This window comes from Paecilomyces variotii, assembly GCF_004022145.1.
Source record: "Paecilomyces variotii strain CBS 101075 chromosome Unknown C8Q69scaffold_12, whole genome shotgun sequence".
Classification (NCBI taxonomy): Eukaryota; Fungi; Ascomycota; class Eurotiomycetes; order Eurotiales; family Thermoascaceae; genus Paecilomyces; species Paecilomyces variotii.
In genome coordinates, this window is record NW_021167151.1 from 615,033 (window position 1) to 638,563 (window position 23,531).

Consider the following 23,531-nt stretch of genomic DNA (forward strand, 5'->3'; position numbering starts at 1 on the left):
ACTGAACATTACACAGGCACAATCGATATGGTATCACTAACTACTGATTCGCCAATCTGGGGTTGTCTGCAGAGTCATAGACCGCTCGAGAAGCATCAACCGCCGTGTTGTGAATCCTTAACCATTAACCCTCCTATACAATGCGATCTCTACACAATAAAAGCAACGCTGGCGGGCAAGGCTATATTTGATACGCGATATTTGGGCTTTGTCTGGCGAGGGGTTAGCGAAACCGGCATCAGATAACGACGCTATTCTGTGATGGAGATACCCGACAGAGATCATTCAAACTAGGGAGCTGCATGTTAGAGTCCTTTTTGACCTGTAGGTCTCTTGGGTGAATTAGCTGCCGCATTGCTCGGGGGAGCGACCTGTCTATGCTTCATTTCAACGCCAGTAAGTTCATCGGGCGATGTTTCCCTAGATGTCCCAGCATAGGCCATCTCCGCCATAGAGAGGATAAGACTTGGACAAGCTGTGATGAAATGGTACACTTCTTTCACCATGATTCTTAGTGATTCATGGTAATTCGACCAGTATTCCTGGAGGATGTCCTACGTTGAATCATCGTCATGCTCAGCGTCAGCGTACACGTACAACTGTATATATGTCGTTATTATATACATCAATCTAGACACGACATGGTTATATGACAGGCGTTTTGGGCACTTGGTAAACAAACAAATCCTTCTAGATTCTATAATTGACATACAAATCTCAAAATTCTCACGAATCCAAAATACTCTAATCCATATACCATAGTCATTGCTGGTGTAAGAGTCAGACGCGGTGTTTTACCATATAGAGTAGAGTAGGTTGGTTCGTTATGGGCCCACCGCCCGCCGACTTCTCCGAAGCTCGAACACCTCCAACTCCGCAGACAGCGAATCTGACTCCATTGATTATTGTTCACACCGCGCATCTCTAGAAGGAGATCCATAGAAGGACAGCTTCTTCGTTAATGCTATAATACAATAGCGGTACATCAGACACTTCTACCAGACTAGCAATTCGATCCAAGCTCGATCTCAGATTGATCAGATCGAAATCATCATGGCTCAGCCATTTTCGCACGCCAGACGCCCTATCGCGGCAGCAGTCACAGCTTCATGGTCTAATGCACCATTGACCTGCTCATCCTCATCTGCCCGCCCACTCTTTCTGCGAAGCCAGCAGCTCATTTCTCGCCAATTCCACCAGCAGAACGTACGATCGCAACGACGCTTCCAGTCCCTCACTAGATGCACGGCACCTTCTATCAGATCCTCTGTTACTCGACACTATCACTCTCAATTCCACCCAGCCCTTCCTACGCATGAGTATACCAATTCCCAAGCGACCATTCTCTCCGCCGCTCTCGAACACGTTCCACAGCACGGTTTCACACTCGATGCACTAAGGCTCGGAGCGCGCGATGCAGGGTTCCTGGATGTCTCGATCCAGCTTCTTCCGCGCGGCGAGATGGACCTGGTCATGTTCTGGTTGGCGAGTCGAAGGGGTCTGTTGAGAGCCAAGGTCGAGACTGGATTGTTTGAGAAGAGCAATGTTGCAGAAGGACAGAAGAAGGTGCTCTCCGTTGAGGAAAAGGTGAAGATTCTGGTTATGGAACGGTTGAGGATGAATGAGTCGATTATACATAAGTGGCAGGATGTGAGTCTTCCCCCTCCCTCATTTTTTATATATATATATATACCGAGTCGGTTCAGATCCATCCAACTTGGTGATATTCATGATTTATATATATTTATATACGATGTCTAACACGGTGCGATCTTACCTACAGGCTCTCGCCCTCATGTCATACCCGTCAAATATCCCCATTTCTCTCTCCGAACTACATGCCCTCTCCTCTGATATCCTCAACCTGGCCGGCGACAAGTCCGTCGACGCCTCGTGGTACACGAAGCGTCTTTCTCTATCTGCCATTTACGCCAGCTCGGAAGTTGTCATGACCCAAGATACCAGCTCGGGATTCCGCTCTACAGAAGCATTCGTCAACCGTCGTGTTGAAGATAACCAATATATCGGCCAGAAGGTCTGTGATATTACGCAGTATCTGGGCTTCATGGCTAGTACGGCTGTGGGGCTAGGTAGGAGCTGGGGAATGAAGATTTAAGCCCTTGAGACAGGAAGATTCAAGGGTGATGGGATGTGTCAACTAGTTGGTTGCAGAGTGGTAAATGTATAACCAGAGATGCTGGGAGATAGCGGACGTACTCTCTGCATGTGGAAGATTTTACCGTGTAGGAGGGGAAGGCTGATCTTATACATTCCAAACTCTTCAGTTCTAACTATGTACAGTACTATACTTTTCGTGTTTGTTTCATTCCATGTATTCCTTCTGCAGTGAAGCGGTGAGATCTCTATAAAATGTACAAGGGGTATAGTAGTATATACATAGGTCATACAAGATCATCCATGTAATAAGATCGGTGAAGAGGCATATGGACATCCGACGAGTATCGAGCTATGAGGAAGCTCCGGATTAGATTAGATCAGTCAGCCTTATTGACTGATACTAATCCACCGGGAGTTTCCGAACGGGGGCCGTGAAATCCGTATGGGGAGGTGTTGTGTTCTCCTCATTCTCCATTCTCTGTCGCTCGTTTACCTCAAACAGGCGCGACTTTAGATGCTGGAGCCATCCAGGCTTATTCTTCTTTCCTGCAAGCTGTCTCAGGGCTCTCTGATTAGGTTCTGTCTCAAACCACTCTTCTTTCCGGACAGCATCATCGCCGAACTCCCGCATCCGTCTACGATGGGCTTGCTTCTCGTCGGCGCGGGTGCGGATAATCTTCTTGACAAGAGAGTAGGTCCAAAGATTTGGCTCGACACCCGTGCTGTCCATCTCCTTGAGGAGTGAGACTACCGTTGGAAGGTCGTCATAGACTCGCCAGTAGTATTCCATCAGCTCGTTGTAGAGTCTTGTCGATGCACCAAGGACAACTGAGGTTCTGCCGTAGGATTTAACTGTAGGTAGAAACTGTCCTATCAGAGGCGAATCGGGGAAGTGAGTCTTGAGGAGACTCAATGCGGTGAAAAGCATGCTTGGGTACAGAGCGGATACGACGGGGTAAACAGGAACAAAAGGAGGAATCTCCAATGGCCCGGCATGTTGCTTTGTTTCTGCCTTGTCCGATGACAAGCTCTGAGATGGTTCAGGAGGACCGAGTATGGTGATGTCGTCAGGCTGGTTGTGCTGAGCATCACTCGCATTCTTCTCCGTCCCATCGTATATATCCAGATGTCGTAACATGCCAAATACCCGCTCCTCGCAGACTTCCCATAGCTCAAGATCGCCCTTCCCCTGATCAATTGCAGTACGAAGCGCGGCCTCGATCTTTTCAGATTCGATCCCCACAACCAGCTCCACGACTCTGTCGATTGTGATTGTTCGCGCTCGGTCAGAGAGATCCACATCACTGTATTTGAACCGTCGGATCCGTTCAAACATCGTTGAAATACGCTGCAGTTCCACGTCTATATTCGGAATGTGTCGCTCGAGCATTGGATGGGCTTTGCGTTCTTCGAACTCTGAGCCTGTTTGCTCTTGCTCACCAGGGGCACCCTCACTTCGTGCTTTGGCATCATTAACCGCTTCTTCGAAGATCTGAGTCACCTCAGATAGCTCCTGCTTCTCAGAAGCACTCAAATGTTTCGGCTTATCCTCCGCGTTTTTCATTTTCCGCGGTTCCTTCACAGGCAGTGTCTCTTCCTTCTCCTTTTCTTCTGGCTGAGATGGAAGCCCAGTGCCAAATTGTCCATAGAGTCTATCGAGGATATCTTTCTCCGCGCGTGTCATTGTAGAACGGTTCTTGCGACCCCGCGTTGGCGGGGCTGTGCTCTTGCTCCGTGTTGCGGCGATTGCTCGCTTCTTCAAATAATTCTGCGGCTTGGAGGGGGCCTCTTCGAACTTCGATGATATGGCGGGCTGCTCCGGAGAAGGGCTTTCTGCTGTTTGTGACCCATTATCTGATGGCTTGTCGGAAGGTGCGTTGTCCGTAGAGTAAGGACGACATCGTTGGGGTCGAATCAGTTTCCGATATAGGTGAGATTGCGAGGCCGTGAGTGTACGAGTCTGGTATAAAAACGGGAGGAGAGGATTTTCAGCCTTAAAGAGTGTAAGACTGCGACCTATGTTCGCAGCCATTAGACGTTGGGGCATCGCACTCCAAGTGCTTTCGGAGATAAAAGGTTTCGTCGGAGGTTTGGCCTCAGCGGGAATGTTCGAGCTGCTATTTTCGCAGCATATCAGTCCAGGGAGATGGAGAAGAATAACTCGTGCGATAATAGGTAGAAATGGATAAATAAATAAATAACTGACGAAGAGATAGAGCAACGGGAAAAGTTGGCGGTATTGAAAGATAGCAAAGACGTTGCAACAAAGAATTGCAGCTCTAGAATAGCTGCATTTCGGAAGCCGTAGTATTGAGTATCACGTGACGGCGCGCGACCTGCTCCCACTTTACGCGTCTCTCTCATCGCTGCGACAGCGACGTCAGGATCTAGACGCAGACAGACCTCCCAATTGCTGAGTGGAAGAGCCATTCAAGCCAGCGGGCCCATTAAAACATGCCTCCGAAGAAGAATGAACCCGCGAACGAGCTGTCAGAGTTTGAGCGGCAGCGTCTGGCTAATATCGCGGAGCGCGATGCGCTGTTGAAGAAGCTGACCCTCGACGCACAGGCTTCTGGCCTCTTTTCAAAACCGTCGCCAAAGAGCTCGTCTGGAGATGGCAAGTCGAAAAAGAAGCCCCCCGCGAAGAGAGTCAAAAAGGAGGAGGAATCCCCGGTGCCACGTCGCATGTCCTCCAGACTAAGAGGGCTCACGGCAGATAGCGAGGTCGCGAAACGAAAAGCAGACGAACAGTATGAGGCGGCACAGGAAGCGGAGCGCGCAAAGAGGTTGCGCAAGTCGGACTCATATAGTCTCAACGATATGTTTGTCTCAGGCCAGAAGCTTAGTGGGGACAGTCTCATCGGGGTTGATGTTATTACCAAGGGTGTTGCGAAGCCTTATGAACGGACGTTCGGCGAAGATGATATCAAGGAGACGACGGACAAGGATCTGAAAGCATTGAGAGAGCAAATGAGTGGCCTGCGACTCTGGGGGGCCTGGGAACCCAACAGTAAGCTTCTCCCATTCGATTTACCTTCTTGGAGTAGTAATGATACTAACAAACGATGTATAGGAATCAAGCTCACACCCGAAAGAATTTACACTATGGCCTTCCATCCGACCGAAACGAAGCCATTGATATTTGCTGGAGACAAAATGGGTCATATCGGAATTCTGGACGCTTCGCAGGAATATCCCGTCTCCGCAGTCAAGCATGAAGACGACGACGAGGAGGAGGATGACCCAGACCCAGTTATGACCACCCTCAAGCCGCACACCCGCACCATAAGTGGGATGCATATACACCCACTGAAACCTACGCACCTCTATACCGCGAGCTACGACAGTTCCATTCGAGAACTCGATCTCCAGACGGCCAGTTCCTCCGAGAAGTATGCTCCTGAATCCACTTCCACGGACGAGGCACTTTCTGGTGTGGACATGGCTGCAGAAGATCCAAATTGCCTGTACTGGACAACTCTAGACGGCGCTTTTGGACGGCGCGACCTTCGCGCAAAGGACAACACGGTGGAGCGTTGGCAGCTCTCCGAGAAGAAGATCGGAGGATTTTCTCTTTACCCGTCTCAGTCTCACTACTTTGCTACCGCAAGCTTGGATAGGTTCATGCGACTCTGGGATATGCGGAAGTTGTCACACGATAATCCTGTGCCCGTAGGCGAGCACGAGAGCAGATTGTCGGTATCCCATGCGGCCTTCAACAGCGCCGGCCAAATAGCGACATCATCCTATGACGATACCATTAAAATCTACGATTTCGCCGCCAAGGGAATATCCTCCTGGCAACCGGGCCATAAGGTCTCAGATGAGGATATGAAACCCGACACCATTGTTAGGCATAACTGCCAGACAGGTCGTTGGGTTACCATGTACGTATTTTCGTCCCCTTATTTCACCCTCCGTTGTTCCCAGCACTTCCTCCTGCTATACCATATTTTTAATAATAACCACGAATTCCAACCCGTAACTGACACAACTAACAGTCTCCGTCCCCAATGGCAACTAAACCCGCAATCCCACATTCAGCGATTCTGCATTGGAAATATGAACCGCTTTGTCGATGTCTACAGCGCCTCTGGAGACCAGCTCGCCCAGCTAGATGGCGAAGGCATCACTGCTGTGCCTGCCGTAGCTGTCTTCCACCGAAGTATGGACTGGGTTGTCGGTGGTACGGCGAGCGGTAAGATCTGTTTGTGGATGTAAATGTGTGTGGATTGATGGTACGAGAAGTGACATTAAAAAGCGTCCACGATTCTGCGGAGGACTATTGTACTGTATCTTTGTTGTGTGATATTTTGTAAGAGTTTGGGATTCACTGGGAATCGGCGTCTGTATTGCATGCAATAAGGTCATCCTGTGTTAGACTCATTGTATTTTCTGGCTTGGCCATCATTTTGTGGCGAGTTCGTTGGAGGATCAAAAGTGACTATTACTCACCATAACAGTAGCGAAGTAGTAGTAGTAGTAACCAATGCAAAATGTACAATATCAACTACATGTTTTCTCAAGCACCCATTAGACCAGTCTGTGTTTCTAATTCGGAATTCTAGAATATGATAAGTTCTGAGTGTCAAATGAGGCGGTAGGGTATCATTCAAGATCGACCAGATCATATATCGAAGGATTATTCCCAAATATGCTCGTTTAAATCGCCGCGCGATCCCAAAATGTATCCCAGAAGAACAAAAAATGGCCAATTCCATATGTGCAATATGCGCAGAAAATATTCATGGTATCATGCGTAAATGACAGTCATACTGTGAGTGCGAATCTCATCTCACTGCTCGTCATCGCTGTCCAAAACAACATATCTGCTCGTCCTTCGTCTCTTCTGAGATCTGGACGTGCTAACTCTAACCTCATGAAGACGTTTCCGACTGCTTTCCAGCATTCGTTCGCTTTCGTGTTCGGAATTGATCACGGTACTGCTGGAATCCGACAATATTGACGGTGTGGCATCTCCGGATCCGAGGAAGCGGTCCGTTATCGTCGTGGTTACCCTGTGGATCGTCTCCTGGGTGGATGTTTCAGAGCGTAGGATTCGTCGTCGTCTTGATTGTTTCTCGGACGGAAACGCATCTTGTGAGGCTGGGATGGGAGCTGAACTATCTCTGCGGTCGATGAGGTTGTCTTCATACTTGTTGATGATAGATTTCGTGGGATTGTCGGAGGTAACGACATTGGAGGTGGCTGCGGTCATTCGCTCGTTTTCTAGACAGGCCTCTCTCAACGTCATTCCGAGAGACAGTGCGACCTGTCTCGCGACGCTGTTCCCTATGATCTTCCACTGCTTCGTGGCACTGCCGATGAGAATTTCATCATCTGGGATGCCTTGCGCTCGTCTTGCTTCCTTGACCGTCAACAGTCTATCTTCCTCCCAGTGCACGATCCTCCCGGTAAATGCGCATGCAGGATTGACTCTCGTAACGATTGTCGGAAATAGTCCGTTTGGATGGACGCGGCCGTAAGAACTGGCCTCTTTTTTAGCCCACGCCCTTCTCCTCTTGCAAAAAGCTTCAGTCTGTGGTTTAGCCATCCAACCTCTCAAAACTGAAGTCTCCAGACCTTGTGTCCAGGGAGCCTTTGGAACGAGCTCAATCAAGGTTTGTTCGTAGCAAGTTGGTTTCTGTGCTGTCCTCATATCCGGGTCGGATATTGTCATGCACTTCGCCGTAGCTAGACGAGGAAGGTCTCTTGTCCCCTCTGCGGCCGTGACGAAATCGAAGACGGGTGTTTCGAATCTTCTGCGGCCGAATGGAAGTCCGTTCGCAGCCTCTCCCAGTGATCTGTTCGTGGTCCTTGGAGGATGTGAGTGAGTAAGCGCAGGGTGCTCTGGCAGCTTTAGGCCTGGAGCAGCCACAAAGATAAATAGCCTCGACCTGCTCTGAGGTGCACCGAAGCTCCATGCGTCCAGATTCAGTATGCGAGCTTGATAGCCCATGCCAATCAAGGCACAAAGCATCTGCGACAAGGGGTTCTTCTCACTCCTTTTGGCCATGGCGGTGACGTTCTCCAGGACAGCATATTTTGGCCGGAGATGATCAATAAAAGCAGCCACAGAGGCGATCATTGAGCAGTTACGGAGTGCTGTCTGATTTTGCTTGAAGTTGTTAGTCAAGGCATACCCCTGACAGGGACTCCCTGCAGAAATGAAGTCGACTTCTCCCACTCTGGCAACGATATTGCTTTCCTTTCCTTTCAGGGACTGGTCAAGAAAGTCGTCCACAGAGCCCCAAAACAATTTGGCCCCTGGGTGTCTCAAGTTGGCACGATATGTGAGCATGGCTTCCTTGCTCCATTCGACAGCCCACTCGTTCATCACAGCTCCGCCTTCTTCTAGGCCCCTGTCGAAACTGCCACCACCGCTGAAGATGCTGAGAGCTCGTAGTTGTACGACTGGTGCCTTAGGATCAAAACCCTGCGTGAGAGAGGCAGGTAAAGATGAGATTTCGAGCGGCTGTAAGGAGCTGATGCCTTCTGGAGACGTCACTTCACGGCAGATAATGAAAAAGGCATCTCCATTTCCTTGACGGCAATACGGAGGAGGGATCAAGCCATTATTTCTCTCATATTCGCTGTAGAAGCGGACATGACATCGTCGTTGGACATGACCAATGTGACTGCTTCGAGTACGGTCAGTATATACCAGCTCGTTTCGGTCACCTCCCTTTCTCTGCAGAAGCTCCCTCACTCGCAAGTTCTTGCCGGAACAACTGATGATTTCTACCGGCTCCAGCTTGCTTCCAGTATCTACCAAAACAGTATCACCAGGATGATATGTTTCTCGGCCGCTGTCACCCAAGCCCGAATATTTTTTTCGGTGAGAACAGTAGAAATCTTCCTCTTTCAAGGTCAGAAAGACCTCGTCATCCGTATGATAGGTCTGACGCACAAAGAATGGTGCCCCTTCTCTGGCCACAGACGAGAAAAACCTTACATCGACCTTCCCCACGACTTCGGTATTTCGGATCTTATGGTCTCCGCAGTTGCAGTGGTCGGACATGAAGAGCTCGTTCAGATGGGGGTATGTCATGTTGGCACAGACAGTATCACTGGGTCGGTACAGCCAAATGACATCAAGCCAGATCGTCCCATTCTGATGCTGCCTGATACCTTGTACAAAGGAATACCAAAGATCATCGTTGGAACTGGTCTTCCATACAGTCTGCTCATCCCTCTCCACAGAGATAACATCGCCGGGGCGAACTTCAAATGCCTTGTGCGGTACGGGAGCTGAGTAGAGACCGCCTCCGCATGGCTTGAACTTGAAATCGGGCTTTGATGATTCGAAACCAAGCTCCCGCATGCGTTCTTGCTGTTTTAGAAGAACGGTTGGTGTTGGCTGCGACACCTGCAATTGTTCACCCCACTCCATGTTTTGAAAACAGCGGTAGACATATGGAGTAACGACAGTCCCTTTCGCTCGTTGAGACTGTTCTTTGATAATTGGCTCCGTGAGGCCAATCTCCTGCCACAATATGGAATTCTCGTATTTCCTATCGATGTCCACGGCTTGTTTGAAGAGATACTCTCCATAGGCAATCACAGCTGACCTAAAGTCAGGCTTTCCAAATTGACAAAACCAGTTCTGAAAGGAAGTGTCCGAACTGTGCACTTGCTGTAACCAGTCTGCAAAGCCACTTTTGAAGTCGTTAAGGGTAACCGTGTCATGCTCGGCCAGGAAGTCCAGAAGATGCTTGCCAAGATCCGTTAACCATAGAAAGATCTCGTAGTATGGTCTGTATTCCGGGGACGGCCCGGAAAGATGGTACCAGATATCTCCTTTCCTTTTGCCGTGAACAGACTGGATCCAGATATCGGACCCAACTGTATGCTGCTCAACCTTCTCATAGCCACCAATGGAAACGTATTCAAATGGTACGCGTCTTAGAAACATCCGCCTTTCTCCTTTGAGGTTTAAGATCCCATCGAAGAAGAACTTCGTGTTGCCTTGTCTGAGAGCAACCTCGTGCAGAGAGGTCAGTTCATCTCCACCGAAATAATTCGAATCACGATACACACTGAACTGGTCGAGGTCGACAGATAGAAATTCGTCACCTCCGTAGGTTTCCTTCTTGGTGGAAGAGTCTCCCAGGAGGATGTTCAGGGCGTCTGTCTCTTCGATCAGGGGTAAAGGTGGTCCCCATCCCACATACTGCGAAAGTGGAAACGAAATCGGCGGCAGGTTGATTCCCCTGAGGACCTCATAACGAGAATTTCCTTCCCGAAACCGCTGGGAGTATCCTTCAGTGTCATCTGCAGATTCATCGGCATTCATCTTATCAAGAGCAGATGTTATCGCTGGTGAGAGAGGAATGCTATCTGAGGCAGAGCTGGGAGCGTGGCATGGAGCAAGACAAAGAGGGGAAACATAGGGACAGCAAGTATCACGCACTAACACAAAAGAAAGCTTCCAGAAAATGCTTCCCCAATAAAGAGCCCAATTTTTTAAATAGTGAATTCAACAAAAAAGAACAGGGTTCCTAAACACATAAACTTAGTACCAATACTGGGAGAAGAATGAAGTCCACGACGCGCTCAATGAAAGATAAGGAATTTTTAAAGCAATACAACAATTGAAAACTACATACATAAAAAATCCAGACTTAAAGGCCGTATTTTCACAAAGAAAATGGAGTACAAGCGAAGAATAGATATGGTCGCAAGTACTGTACATCTGCGATACATGTATTTGGTCGTTTAATTAGTGCGAATTGTGAGTCACATGACTGAATCAGTACATAGATGAGATAATTAATTGGGTCTTATAATTATAAAAATGCAGAAGTGATGAGGACCAGACCATTTGCGCCAAGAAAGCTGATGTGAAATTATATATATTGGATTGGGCTGCAAGAGATGTCACTCTTTACTTCCCATCTATGCGCGTGTTAAGCAATGAAAACAAGACAGTATACGCGCTGGAATGTCTACTCGGATGAAAATTGAACTTTGCCCATAAGAAACATTTCGATGACTAGTATATAGAGGATACCCAAGTATTTATGCGTCGTAGGGTGAAGGTAAAGTGAAAATAAGCCGAAGACAACCAGAATGTAGCGCACAGCGTAAAGAGCTTCGAACGCGTTATATACCAGCACCAGAAAAGCAATATTATGATCTTTTTTTCCTTTTGCGGAGTAGGCTCCAAAATGACAACGGGAGAAATAGGGTATCGAACACCATGATAAATGCTTTCCAATGAACGGTCAGAGCAGCTAAGTCATGAGCAACAAATCCGCACGCGCCTGGCTCTGGAGAGCCAAACGACAGGACCTCCCACAATGTACAGCACTTGTTTCCGCTCCATAGCGAATTCCAAGCTCCCATGCCTTCCCTCATGTAAGTAGAAAAAACCTCAACTCCGCCGACTCTAGAAGCCGGTGGGAACGGGCACATGTAGACGTTACTCTGTACGATGAAAGACGTTCAAGCGCTTACACCAACCAAATGCATAGAACAGATCCAAGGACCGAAAGAAAAACAGAATCGCACAGAGATCTGAACGTAGATATTCAAACACAGACCATATTCGTCGTCATTAAAACTCATTTCGTGGTTCCTCTCGTGGTTGTAGCTGCTGCTGATGGGACCCGTCCCGATCTTTTGCTTTCCGCCTCGATGGCGCTGGAACTAAGTCTTGGATCGAACTCAAGAAGCGGTATTTGCCCGATGATTCACGTGAAATGCTAGATCGCCGTCCTCCTTTGGAGGTCTCAGAGAAGTCAAGCGAATATGTAGATGAATTTTTTGAGCTACTAGCACCTTCACGCGGCTCAGACCAACGTGGCGTAGAGAAGGGTAGTCGGCTCGGATCCCACGTAGCGGATGAAGAGCTTGGGGGCGTATAATCGTCCCCATCATCAGCATTATCCGTAGATCTGCGCGGCAAGGCCGGCCGCGGGGAGAAGTAGCCTATGGAGTTCCTTTTACTCCCAATTAGAGAGGCGGGCCCAGTCATCGGGGTCTCTGTAGCCGGCGTATTGGGCTTGCTTGAACTCTCATCGTAGAAAGTGGCGGATTTCTCTATGGATTCAACAAGCTCTTCCCATTTCACTTCCAAGTTCCCGTTTGGTCGTTCGGCTTGTTCGGCCTTGCTCAAGCATTCTTTGGTTCGCTGGCTCAGCTCCAGGGCTAAATTGTGGAACTTCTCAAGATTGACGTCGATCTCCTCCAGCTCCTCTAGCCTCGCCGGGGCACTTTCAAGCCACAGGCTAGTTAGCGCCGCAAAACTCCTGGCATGGTCGATGAGAAAAGGCAAACTAGGAAAGCCTTCCCGAGAGGTAGGAGGGAGACGGCCAAGAATCTGGATTGGAGTCGCGTAGGACGGGGACACGGTTTGCGCTGGCCGCTCCGCAGGTATCGAACATATGCGATCCACATATTCTTTGAACTCTCCACGATGACTGACCAAGAACCTATTCATAGGCTCCATCCAAGGTTCTTTGTTGCCAAAAGAAGTCATGTTTGCCAGACCTTGCAATGCTTTGGCGATAAGAGTCAAGGTACGCTGGGCACGCGGCCGAGGGTGCTCTGTCAAGTATATTAGACACTTGTTCAGTCATGACGGGCTCGAGGAATACATACCTTTCAGGAGCCCAAAAAGTTTGGGGTTCAGAATTGCAGGGCAAAAGAAGCGCAAGAACAGGAAACCAGAAACACTGCTGTAAGTGACCGAACGGAGGAAGTCTCCGTAGCGATCCTCAGCACATGCTCTGATGTGCCGGAATATGAGTCGTAGTTCATCTGGACATTTTGTAGCGGAACGGGAAATAGAACTCCACACCCTGCTGGTCAAATCTATAAGATTCCTCCAGTTGCGTTCAAGGTCTTCCTCGCGTTGCACGCGAACAGGATCAACCTCACAGTCGGGGTCACTCTGGTCGATGCGGCGAAGCTGCTCACCAATGGTCTCTTGAAGATATTCTTTTCCAAGCCGGCGCATATGTAGATCAAGGGCCTTGGTCAGGAGGGAGTTACCACGAAAAAGAAGGTTAGCTTCGACTGTAGCCGACCGCCCCAGGTCTCTCACAAGCACCTCCCGCTCTTGCGCAGACGACTCCCTAGAGTCATTCGAGTGTAGCCTAGTCGTGTACCTCAATCTGGTCATCGTCGACTCCTTATGGACTCCATCGATTTCGTCCTCAATGAGCGCCGAGATCCATTCAACTACCTGGCCTGACACCTGATAGATATTGAGCAGGGTCTCCGCTAGTAGCGCTAACTCAGCTGACAAAATTTGAGAGATATTTACGGTAAGGCTGTTAGGAAAGTTGTGTAAAAGTTGTGACATAGGCTCATATTCGTGGGACATCAGAACGATCGTCTCCTCCAATCGTGCTCTCATGAAAATCTCACCCACAGGCTGATCCCTGTCGTCCAGGATCGGCCACCATTTTTCGACGTTGGTACCAGTCTCAAGTTCATCGAGCCTCAAATCGACGCGGCCGAAAGTAGCATCGTGCGACGCGATTTCAAGATCATCCAACATGTTCATTGGGTTGGCTTCGCCGTTCAGGTTGTACGGCGTACGCGAAATGAGAGTCCAGTCCTTTTGGCTTGGATTGAGAGTCTTCAGGAGAATCGAGGCATTGGAGAGAACGGGAGGAAGGTCACTGAATACGAATTCTTCTCGCCAGAAAGGTGTTGACGTGTTATACTTCACTGCGGTCTTCGCTCTGACTTCACTATCAAGAAGGACTTCAACATAGTAGTCACTCACTGCCCTGCTAGCCGAAGCCTGAGATCTTGACATTTTTCTGTTCCTTGGTAGTTCTTCTTCCTTTGTATTCAGGAGCTTCGCCTCAGTGACTCGTATCGACAGCATACGTTCGATTCGGAACATGTCCGCTGTTGAGGTTGGAGCAGGACCGGTCAGGCTCTGCCGACGGCTCGAATCTCCGCTTGCTACTGACTCGGGTCCATAAAGTTCAGGGATGGTAAATGCGCGTAATAAAACGAACCAAACCTCAAATAGCACCCGGGATTCCAAGGAGAGAAAGATTGGACGATTGATCGCCGGTTGGGATCCGGAATGTGCTGCATACTGTGGGTAAATGGCGATGCAGAACTCGTCATCCAGCACTGAAGACTCTAACTGTTGGATTGCGCACCGGGAGAGCTGGGACAACTGGATGCACGATACGAGTGTCACATCCGCTTCCGTATAAAGCTTGAAGTAGCCGTTCTCTTGCAGAGTACAGCTGACTTTCTGCCAAGATGTGGAATAAGACCTTTGCTGCCGGTCGGCTGACGCCCTGCGTCCGGAGGAAGGCCGTGGCCCGGAGGTGCCCTGTTTGTCCCAAAGCAGCATCTTGCCAACCTTGATGACTGCCGCTTCTTTCTGCACGTTAGTTTCGGAGTTTCGTCTACGATCCCCCAGACGTCGCTCGCCCATTGAAACTGACTGGGGCTTGGTCATTTTGTTCTGCACACCCTTCGGTCGTATCGGTTGCCAACACAGTAAGGCGGCCAGCCATGAATCAAAGGTCTCATGCACGTGCGGCCTCAGTTGGATCCCCATCCCTGATGAGAAAGTTGACACGCTCAGATAGGTACATTGGAGCTCTGTATCGAACAAGGTCCGGACGTGACAGCCACGCAAGTCCGGAATCAAAGTCTTAGCGAGTGAGGGTTCTCCCTTGGCTTGGTATATTAGACTTCCCGTGGCCACATTGATAGCGCAGTATCCGGACGTCCATGAGGCGGTGGAAGCGGTCCGAAAGGAAAGAATACCATGCATCCTTCCACAGGTCGTCTTCATCAGCTGCAGTATCTTCGTCGCATCTGCGTTAGACAGGGGTGACGCGAGAGCTGGGGGATTCCGGATTATCCCAGTCGACGTTGTCGCTGCCGGAGGAGATTTCGTTAGACGTTGACGAGCACCTGCATAGTTGAAGAAAGTCGGGGATTGGATGATTGAAGGAAAGCCTATGGAGTGTTCTTCCGGCGCCTTCAGAGTCGATGCCGTATTGATGGACCCGAGACGATTCCGAGTCCTTGATAGAAAGGAATTGGGGGATATCTCGCTTCTCTGGTCATCCAACGTTGTAGTTCGGGACCGCGCTCTCTGGCTTCTAGACTCCGAGATATCGTCCTCATCACCGGCGGAATAATACGGTGCGAACTCCCGCCGACGATCGCGGTCTCGTGGTCTTGGTCTGATCGTGGACCGTGGTGATGCAGCACTGCTAGCGGAGAGGAACTCCGCTTCAGATATGGGGGAGTGATTGCCCGTGTCAGACATCGAATCAGGCGTCACCGTCCGAATGCTGGTCTCTCTGAAGTTATCTGGGTACACCATGCCGTGGCGGTCCTCCGATGACGATTTCTTGCTAGGCCGCCGCTCAAATGGGCGACTGTAAATCCCTTGCTGCCCTGAGCTTCTCTTGAATCCGTTGCGACGTTCCGACTCCATGTCGCCAGGTCTTGTGCACTTCTCCGTCAGTGGCAGTCGACAATATCGACGGTATCACTATCCGCTTGCCCGGGAGACCGGTTGCAGCCCGCTGGCGACAGCGTATGCCGCGCAACGTCCTCGAATGATCAGGAGGCGTCTCTTGTCCAGTGCACTGCTATCTGAACGCATCGAGCTCGCACACCGGGATGTAGGGGATATCGCACATCGGTCGAAGCGGGGGAGGAACGCGGTTCGAGAATACTGTTTGAAAGAGAATTTAGTGTGCAGCAGGCGACGTGGGACGAACGACCAATTCTCCAACAAGCGGCCAATCGTGGAGAGGTCGTGACTAGAAGGCGGCAACAGGGTCAGTCAAGAGCATTGGAATAGGAAACCAGCACGCGATCCGAACGGCCACGGGGTCTCAATGGCTTATGGTGGTGTTTTCGGGATAGAGGAAGAGAGGCGAAGAAGCAGCCCAGCTCTCTCCACCCGTTCTTTTTTTCTTTCCTTTTTTTCTTTTCTCCTCTTGTACCTTTTTAGTTTCTAGGACTCTGGATTCCGGACGGCATGCATAGACCAGGGGAAGCAAGCAGGGGCGTCGGAAGGCGTCTGCACAGAGACGTGACGGGGCCTCGGGGGAGGCAGTCGATGGGATGCGAAGAGTCAACTGAGAAATCTTTGATGAGGATGATAATGATGATGATGATGGATGGAATGTCGAATGTTCGAAGCGAGAAAGCGCCTGTCGGAGTAGGGCTCCGTGCTGCCTCAGGGCACCAATTGAAGGTCGATGGGGAGAGGAAGAGGCACAAGGTGCAGCGGTGGGATGCAGTCGGCGAGCGACGAAGTGGCCTTCCAGCCAGACGGTGCTCGCTACCGTTCGCTTCTTACTCTAGCTAGCAGCAAGTTAGACTACCTAATCCGTAGAGTAGTAATACTGCGTTGCGCTGCGATAACCCGCAAAGTCAATAATAATAATCATTAATTAATTCATTCCCTTCCTTCTAGCCAAATGCGATTTCGGAACGCTAATAATACGACGACCTCCTGAGGGCGATCTGGTGCCAGGTCCACTGTCTGCTAACTAACTATGTATTATTGTTATTATTTAACTACTTGTTGGAATAATAATAAGGATAATATCCAGCCTGTCCTTTCCCCCTCTTCCATAAAGGGGATCTTACAGGGCCCCCAGTAAACCCAGCTGCGCTCCCACTATCCTCCTACTGGCAGCGTTCGTTTCCGCTATGATCTCAACAACTGATACGTTCCCTCGCCACGGGGCAAAGGGAGAGGGCCCCTAGCCTGCAGGGCCTCGCACTAAACGATCCAATGCTGGGAGTGGCTTTCATCACGACCTGGTCCATCCGGTGGCGGGGAACGCGAGAGGGACGAGACCGTTCATGAGATCTTCCTCGTGCTGGACGGACATGAGCCACGAGGGTACGAGTCGAATGTGCCGTTCTCCTCATCCTGAGCACTGCAGCCTCGTTAATAATAATGTTATCGCGAGGATGGAGAGGCCTCCGAGGACGGCACGGATCACTGGCACGAACAACCGCGGGAGCCTAGTTAAAGTTAAAAAAGCCATCTATGGATCATGCTAAAGGGCACTTTAAGGGCTCAAGGACAGATCGAGTCTTTTTTGACACTTCTTCGCTTCCCCATTCCCTCGGTTCTTTGCCATCATCGTCCAGGCCACGGCATCGGAGGGGAACGATGGCTTTTGCCACTAGTGACCTTTTCTTCTGCTGCGGTGTGGATACATCGTCGCAGGGGGTAAACTCAGAGCCTTTCCCACGAGGCATCTCCCCTTTTTCTTAATACCTGCTTGGTCTATCGTGTCAAGTGATAGGCATTGATAGGACTGTGCTGACTCGAGAGCTGTCCTTTGCAAGAGCGCTAAGAGGAAAAAACGGCTGCACTGACCACCCGAGCAAGGGCCGAGGAGAGCCCTCTCCGCCGCGTTGACTATCTATCATTTCTACGGGTAATTCCCTTTTTAGGTGCGATTATCAGTACGGAGTATAATATTATTAAATTATTATTATCCACTGCCACTAGCAGATGAGACTAGTCGAGTAGTTAGTCAAAGGAACTACCTAGGTAGCCAGTTAGCTTAATTAACTAGATACTCTCGTTCCTTCTAGGAGGTTAACTTAGTTTGTTAGGGGAAGTCGATGAGATAAGCAGAAGCCTTGAAAGCATCTCGGGGTTTTGTTCTTCCGGAAATCAACATCACGCGTATCACGTGCCCCATGACGCGCCAGGCATCCAGTGCCGTCATGGCCGCAGCGAACCGAGAGAGATAACTACCTAGTACCTATCATGCATCACGAGGGGACGACACAATAATACTGGTCATCCTGACCTCTCCTTCCTGAGAGTGACCTCCCCTCATATGAGGACTGCAGCGTTTTTGTTGTCCTTGTTGATGTCGGACATGTTCAACTGCAATGCCTGGCGTCTTCGTGCTTGATTCATCAACGGACCTTACTGACTTGAAGAGTGTTTGTGTGCTAGGGCGGCTGGAATGACTACAGCTTGCCGTCATTGTTACTGATAGTATCGCTTGTCTGCAGTTCACAGCGGTGCGTCTGATCTGACTGCTGGGCCAGCATGATTGCCTCCAATTTACTGTCTCGCCTACTGCCGCCTACGGGGTCGCCTTCGGTCTACGAGGCCATACGCCAGAACGACGTGGAGTCCGACGCCTCTGATGTTGAAGAACGTGCGGGAATGGCCCTCGATGAAGAGAACCTGCGAGAACGTTTCGATCATGATGGACTCGAAGAGGCACTGGCCAATGCGACGGACAGCCAGATGACAACGCACAGCACGGCCTTCCTGGGCCAGGACCGTCCACGGGCGACGTCCGGAGACCGGCTGGACGCCCGGAGACCTACAAGGAGGAAGCTGTCTCGTCCCCGGTGGATGCAGACGTCCCAGAGAGAGCTGGAGGCAGACGAGGGCGATGAGGATGTCCCCGCGTCGTTGCTGGTCGAAGGGGGCGATGATGACTTCTCCAGATCTCCTGGACCTCCGCCTCCTCATTCTATGATGGATCATGGACCTCCCGTCCCAGGGCCGTCGTCAAGAGATGACATAAACAAGTGGGAACGCGCCAGAGCGCAGCAACCGTTGCATCCCCCTTCACGGCATACCGCTTCTTCTGATAGATCTGCACCTGGACCGTATCCGAATCTAGCCTTGGTAGACCCAAAGCAAAAGGCGCTGTGGAGATGGGCGAACGTGGAGAACCTGGACAACTTTCTCGAAGACGTCTACGTATACTTTTTAGGAAATGGTATCTGGTGTATCATGCTGAGTCGGGCCCTCAATCTTCTGTAGGTCTACATGAGACCCTCGACACGCGTAGAAGCCACAAGCATGCTGACTCGTAATAGTACGCTCGGATTCGTCGTCGGTTTCACCACATTTCTGACTAGCTGTATCAACTACCACGACATCCGCGGCGCTAGGAAGTTGGACGATATCCTGGTCAAGAAATGCATGGTGAACATGTCCTCATCCAAAACTCTTTTGCTATGGCTGTTCACTTTCTTCTGGATAGGGAAGCTGTTCCAGTATGTGCTGGATATCAGAAGGCTCCGCCACCTGCAAGATTTCTACTACTATCTGCTGGGGATCTCCGACGAAGATATTCAGACGATCTCTTGGCAGGAGGTCGTCAGTCGACTGATGGCGTTGAGGGACTCGAATCCCTCTACTGCGGGTGCGGTGTCTGCAAAGCACCGTAAGTTCATGGGGAGTCAGTCTAAGCAGAGGATGGATGCGCACGACATCGCCAACCGATTAATGCGCAAGGAGAACTACCTCATTGCTCTGTTCAATAAAGATATCCTAGATCTAACACTGCCTATTCCGTTCCTTAGGAACAGGCAGCTGTTTTCACGCACGCTCGAATGGAATATCAACCTCTGCATTATGGATTATGTGTTTAACGAACAAGGCCAAGTGCGGCCCCTCTTCTTGAAAGATACGCATCGCAGGGCTCTTAGCGATGGATTACGACGGCGTTTTCTCTTTGCGGGAATTATGAATATCTTTGTTTCTCCTTTTCTTGTCTTCTTTTTCCTGATGCATTACTTCTTCCGCTATTTTAACGAGTATCAGAAGAACCCCTCGCAGATTGGATCCCGCCAGTATACGCCTCTCGCTGAATGGAAGTTCCGCGAATTTAATGAGCTGTGGCATCTATTTCAGCGTCGGATCAACATGTCCTACCCCTTCGCTAATCGATATATCGACCAATTCCCGAAAGAGAAGACCGTCCAGTTAGCCCGCTTCGTCGCCTTCATCGCGGGAGCCTTGGCTTCGGTTCTTGCTCTGGCTTCTGTGGTGGATCCAGAGCTCTTTCTGGGTTTTGAGATCACCCATGATCGGACTGTATTGTTTTACCTCGGGCTTTTTGGGTCTATCTGGGCTGTGGCTCGTGGTATGGTCCCAGAGGACACGGACGTCTTCGATCCGGAGTTTGCCCTCCGTGAAGTTATCAACTTCACGCACTACTTCCCCAGCCATTGGAATGGACGCCTTCATAGTGACGAAGTGAGGAAAGAGTTTGCGACTCTTTATCAGATGAAGATCGTTATTTTCCTCGAGGAGATCCTGAGCATGATCTTTACGCCTTTCGTATTGTGGTTCAGCCTGCCGAAGTGCAGCGACCGCCTGATTGACTTCTTCAGGGAGTTCACCGTGCATGTGGATGGACTGGGTTACGTCTGCTCGTTCGCCGTGTTCGACTTCAAGAAAGGCACCAATGCCATCTCGCAGGGTCGTGTCCCTCGACGAGAAGGTACTCAGGATCTACGAGATGATTACTTCTCCACCAAGGATGGGAAGATGCTTGCATCGTATTACGGCTTCTTGGACAACTACGGCGCAAATCCACGAGCGGCAGCACATGGCCCTTCGAAAGCGCGACGGCCATTTCACCCCCCACCGTCATTTCCGACTCTTACATCGCCTCCGGGCGTTGAAGCGACCCCGCGCCCTGGCCGATGGGATCCTGCGCAGAACCGACAGTCACCTGTCAACGGTCCTGGCTATCAATCGATAATGCGTGGGTCCCGCTTCGGACCTGGTCCTGGCGCTGCTGATCCCAACTCACCAATGCCATCGATGCTTCTTGACCCTCATCATCAGCCTTCCGCTTCAGGCTTCCGATCTGTCAATCGTATGGCGCACTCGCGATATCGGCCATCCCGTCCATCTCACCCGGCAGCGGATCCTATCGATGATGAGGATGAACCGTCTAGTGAAGGGTATGGGAACCCGGCGACAACGCAAGCAGGACAGCCTACCGTGGCATCGAGCGGCGGAGTGGGAACCAGTGAGGGCAATCTCGAAGGGTCCTGGAAAACGCACTTGGCAGCCGAACCAGAAGACAGTGATGGGCCAGAGGAAGGAGAGAATGTTGATGCCATTGTGGGTGGTGCTGGAGTTCTTGGCCTGATCCATCAGTTCCAGAAAGTCACTAACGAAGGTCGCGGTGGGAAAACTGTCGGCATTTGAGCCTTTGCGAAAGGAACTTAGTCTCGTCATCAACACTAGATAGCTATGACATTACCCTTATGCCTTACGATTGGACTCGGATAGGGATCGGAGATCGTCGATATTTCCAGTGAGTATCTAGGAGTCTAGGAGTTAGGGGCCTTGGTCGTATTTATAGAATATAGTCCCAAGTGATACGTTTACTGGGTAGTTATTGGAGCAATATATGATACTTCAGATCCTAGGATATGCAAGACCAATATGAACCTCGTATATACTCTGGAAATACACTGATTGTAGCTTATAACCCAATCACAGTAAGTGTAGTCTTAAGGCAGCAGCCTCGGATTTATGAACAGGACGTAAGGACTAAAGCCGAACGACATCAAGAACTATATAAACTTCATGCCATCAACTTTACTTTTTCGCGATTTTTGAATTTCTATTCGCAATATCCTGGATATAGTCTCAAATCAAGGGATTTATCTAATCCGGTTCACTGCTCATTCGTAGGCAAGAACATTCTGCTTATACTCTACAGACAGCTTCTTCTGTCGCAACCATGCTACCCTTGATCACTCTCGAAGAGCACTACGTCTCTTCCAAAGTGCGCGAGGCCGAAACAGAAGACCACTACGCCGGCTTTCCCAGACATATCGTGACCAAATTACAATCACTCGACGATGAGCGCATACAAGATCTAGACAATGGAAACGTTTCCCTTCAAGTCATCTCGCACGGTCCGGGCGATAGACCCCCGCATCTCTGCGTCTTAGCGAACGACGATCTTGCCTCTGCTATTTCCAGACATCCGACTCGACTAGCAGGTTTCGCAATGCTGCCTATGAGCGAGCCAGTCGCAGCGGCAAAGGAGCTGGAACGCTGTGTGCGCGAGCTCGGCTTCGTAGGCGCATTGATCGATAACACTGCGAGCGGAGTATTTTACGACGATGAACGATTCTGGACCGTCTTCGAGAAAGCGCAGGAGTTAGATGTGCCAATTTATATCCACCCTACTTTCGCGGCTGATGGTGCCATGGAGCATTATCGGGGTAACTATGACGAGTCTATCGCTCTCGCTTTGAGCGCATACGGCTGGGGCTGGCATTCGGAAACGGCACTGCATATCCTCAAGCTATACGCCAGCGGACTCTTCGATCGCTTCCCCAATATCAAGGTCGTAATCGGTCACATGGGCGAAATGCTGCCGTTCAAGCTCGAGAGAGTAATCACCATCTCTCAGCGATGGGGGAGGGAAAGAGGACTACGGGAGGTATGGAGGGACAATATCTGGATCACGACGAGTGGGATGTTTGCGCTGCCGCCGTTGGCGTGTCTGTTGCAGACGACTTCGATTGAGCATGTGTTGTATAGTGTAGACTACCCGTTCTCGATGAATGAGAAGGGATTCCAGTTCTTTGAGGAGATTAGGAAAAGTGGACTGATTGCGGGGGAGGATTTGGAGAAATTTGCCTTTCGGAATGCGGAGAATTTACTCCATGTTAAAGCCAGTAGATAGTAGAGATGAGTGATTTGGACATTTCTTGGAAGACTGTGTTGCTGGGACTGGAGTACTATACCCGCTAATCAATATCAATGTCTTGCTGTTGCGATCTACTCCCCATAGACTTGATATCTTGGTTCCTAAGGCAGCAGATAACTTGCAGGCTTTGAGCCTACTTGAAATCCTTGGCCCTAGAGATATAGCTGTTAAGGAGTATAGTGAGTGGCAGGTGTCGAATGTCGACAATGATACACTCAAAACTACAGCTTAAGAAGTGTGTGATTGATGTTCGAGAACGGTCTTGACCTTGAGCAAGTGTATAAGGACCAAGACCCAAATCTCTTCATTGAGAAAGGGAATAAGATCTTATATAGGCATCGCTCGACGTTTTGTAGACGATATCGGAAAGTGGGTTAAGAACGGGAAGAGACCGATTCCTGTTTATGAAATTCTTTAGACTGAACGATATTAATACCTAAGCATCGCCTATTCTTTGAGGAGGGTATTGAAACCACGCTCATACTAGATAATGTGGCTCTCGATTTTTGTGACGAACAAATCCATCGCGCATTGGTATTCGTATTTTGTCAAAGATATCTGGCGTAGTGTTGAACTTAATCGTCATTTCGAGGCCTTTGAGTAGGACAGGCGCCAGTCCGGTCAGCTCTCCCCGGTGTCATAAGATTCGTGAAGCCATACTTTTCAACATTGATAAGGGACTCTCGGAAGGAGACAATCTCATCATCCAAGGTATTTCCGGCCAGTTCGATATCAAGGCGCCTTGTCTTTCCGTGATATAGATGAAATGCTTTTGCAAGTAAAGGGTTCCGTTTCTCTGTTTCCATCAAATAAAGCTGGAAGAGAGTTGATTTAAGAATCTGTTGCTTGATTTGGGCATGCTTCTCGAGGGTGCGGTGCGGATGGACCCAGTTATCTAGGTGGCTCTTTAAGAATATCTCATAGCATGTAAGG

The 23,531-nt window shown here is 49.9% G+C and overlaps 7 protein-coding genes across 7 annotated transcripts; 4 read left to right on the top strand and 3 right to left on the bottom strand.

The window, feature by feature from the left end:
* The first annotated feature begins 844 nt into the window (after positions 1-844).
* C8Q69DRAFT_493371 (COQ9-domain-containing protein) lies at positions 845-2,383 on the top strand. Its single transcript, XM_028632187.1, has 2 exons — positions 845-1,650; positions 1,784-2,383. Exons 1-2 carry the CDS (start codon positions 1,054-1,056, stop codon positions 2,114-2,116), a joined length of 930 nt encoding a protein of 309 aa, XP_028482370.1. The 5' UTR covers positions 845-1,053; the 3' UTR covers positions 2,117-2,383.
* On the bottom strand, positions 2,384-4,377 carry C8Q69DRAFT_478261 (hypothetical protein). The gene has a single exon (XM_028631370.1). The coding sequence runs from the start codon at positions 4,163-4,165 to the stop codon at positions 2,519-2,521; it is 1,647 nt and encodes a 548-aa protein (XP_028482371.1). The 5' UTR covers positions 4,166-4,377; the 3' UTR covers positions 2,384-2,518.
* A 116-nt stretch (positions 4,378-4,493) lies between these two features.
* Positions 4,494-6,650, top strand: C8Q69DRAFT_478262 (WD repeat-containing protein). The gene is made up of 3 exons (XM_028631371.1): positions 4,494-5,128; positions 5,192-6,005; positions 6,120-6,650. The coding sequence occupies exons 1-3, from the start codon at positions 4,573-4,575 to the stop codon at positions 6,337-6,339; spliced, it is 1,590 nt and encodes a 529-aa protein (XP_028482372.1). The 5' UTR covers positions 4,494-4,572; the 3' UTR covers positions 6,340-6,650.
* On the bottom strand, positions 6,645-10,616 carry C8Q69DRAFT_478265 (S-adenosyl-L-methionine-dependent methyltransferase). Its single transcript, XM_028631372.1, has one exon. The coding sequence runs from the start codon at positions 10,412-10,414 to the stop codon at positions 6,914-6,916; it is 3,501 nt and encodes a 1,166-aa protein (XP_028482373.1). The 5' UTR covers positions 10,415-10,616; the 3' UTR covers positions 6,645-6,913.
* Positions 10,617-11,581: 965 nt separating this feature from the next.
* On the bottom strand, positions 11,582-15,829 carry C8Q69DRAFT_89422 (putative GTPase activating protein). The gene is made up of 2 exons (XM_028634141.1): positions 12,724-15,829; positions 11,582-12,669 (listed from the first exon to the last, which is right to left on the bottom strand). The coding sequence occupies exons 1-2, from the start codon at positions 15,551-15,553 to the stop codon at positions 11,678-11,680; spliced, it is 3,822 nt and encodes a 1,273-aa protein (XP_028482374.1). The 5' UTR covers positions 15,554-15,829; the 3' UTR covers positions 11,582-11,677.
* A 2,027-nt stretch (positions 15,830-17,856) lies between these two features.
* On the top strand, positions 17,857-21,337 carry C8Q69DRAFT_478271 (autophagy-related protein 9). Its single transcript, XM_028631373.1, has 2 exons — positions 17,857-18,885; positions 18,946-21,337. Exons 1-2 carry the CDS (start codon positions 18,158-18,160, stop codon positions 21,074-21,076), a joined length of 2,859 nt encoding a protein of 952 aa, XP_028482375.1. The 5' UTR covers positions 17,857-18,157; the 3' UTR covers positions 21,077-21,337.
* A 128-nt stretch (positions 21,338-21,465) lies between these two features.
* On the top strand, positions 21,466-22,668 carry C8Q69DRAFT_478273 (putative metal-dependent hydrolase). Its single transcript, XM_028631374.1, has one exon. It carries the CDS (start codon positions 21,618-21,620, stop codon positions 22,572-22,574), a length of 957 nt encoding a protein of 318 aa, XP_028482376.1. The 5' UTR covers positions 21,466-21,617; the 3' UTR covers positions 22,575-22,668.
* Positions 22,669-23,531: the final 863 nt, after the last annotated feature.

What these genes read in the sequence shown, in the direction of transcription:
- C8Q69DRAFT_493371 (XM_028632187.1), top strand. Translation starts at nt 1,054, where the DNA reads ATGGCTCAGCCATTTTCGCACGCCAGACGCCCTATCGCGGCAGCAGTC. An exon ending in TTATACATAAGTGGCAGGAT is followed by an intron (nt 1,651 to 1,783) that starts GTGAGTCTTCCC and finishes TCTTACCTACAG; the next exon opens with GCTCTCGCCCTCATGTCATA.
- C8Q69DRAFT_478261 (XM_028631370.1), bottom strand. Translation starts at nt 4,165, where the DNA reads ATGCCCCAACGTCTAATGGCTGCGAACATAGGTCGCAGTCTTACACTC.
- C8Q69DRAFT_478262 (XM_028631371.1), top strand. Translation starts at nt 4,573, where the DNA reads ATGCCTCCGAAGAAGAATGAACCCGCGAACGAGCTGTCAGAGTTTGAG. An exon ending in GGGGGCCTGGGAACCCAACA is followed by an intron (nt 5,129 to 5,191) that starts GTAAGCTTCTCC and finishes AACGATGTATAG; the next exon opens with GAATCAAGCTCACACCCGAA. An exon ending in ACAGGTCGTTGGGTTACCAT is followed by an intron (nt 6,006 to 6,119) that starts GTACGTATTTTC and finishes CACAACTAACAG; the next exon opens with TCTCCGTCCCCAATGGCAAC.
- C8Q69DRAFT_478265 (XM_028631372.1), bottom strand. Translation starts at nt 10,414, where the DNA reads ATGAATGCCGATGAATCTGCAGATGACACTGAAGGATACTCCCAGCGG.
- C8Q69DRAFT_89422 (XM_028634141.1), bottom strand. Translation starts at nt 15,553, where the DNA reads ATGGAGTCGGAACGTCGCAACGGATTCAAGAGAAGCTCAGGGCAGCAA. An exon ending in ACTTTTTGGGCTCCTGAAAG is followed by an intron (nt 12,670 to 12,723) that starts GTATGTATTCCT and finishes TATACTTGACAG; the next exon opens with AGCACCCTCGGCCGCGTGCC.
- C8Q69DRAFT_478271 (XM_028631373.1), top strand. Translation starts at nt 18,158, where the DNA reads ATGATTGCCTCCAATTTACTGTCTCGCCTACTGCCGCCTACGGGGTCG. An exon ending in AGTCGGGCCCTCAATCTTCT is followed by an intron (nt 18,886 to 18,945) that starts GTAGGTCTACAT and finishes GACTCGTAATAG; the next exon opens with TACGCTCGGATTCGTCGTCG.
- C8Q69DRAFT_478273 (XM_028631374.1), top strand. Translation starts at nt 21,618, where the DNA reads ATGCTACCCTTGATCACTCTCGAAGAGCACTACGTCTCTTCCAAAGTG.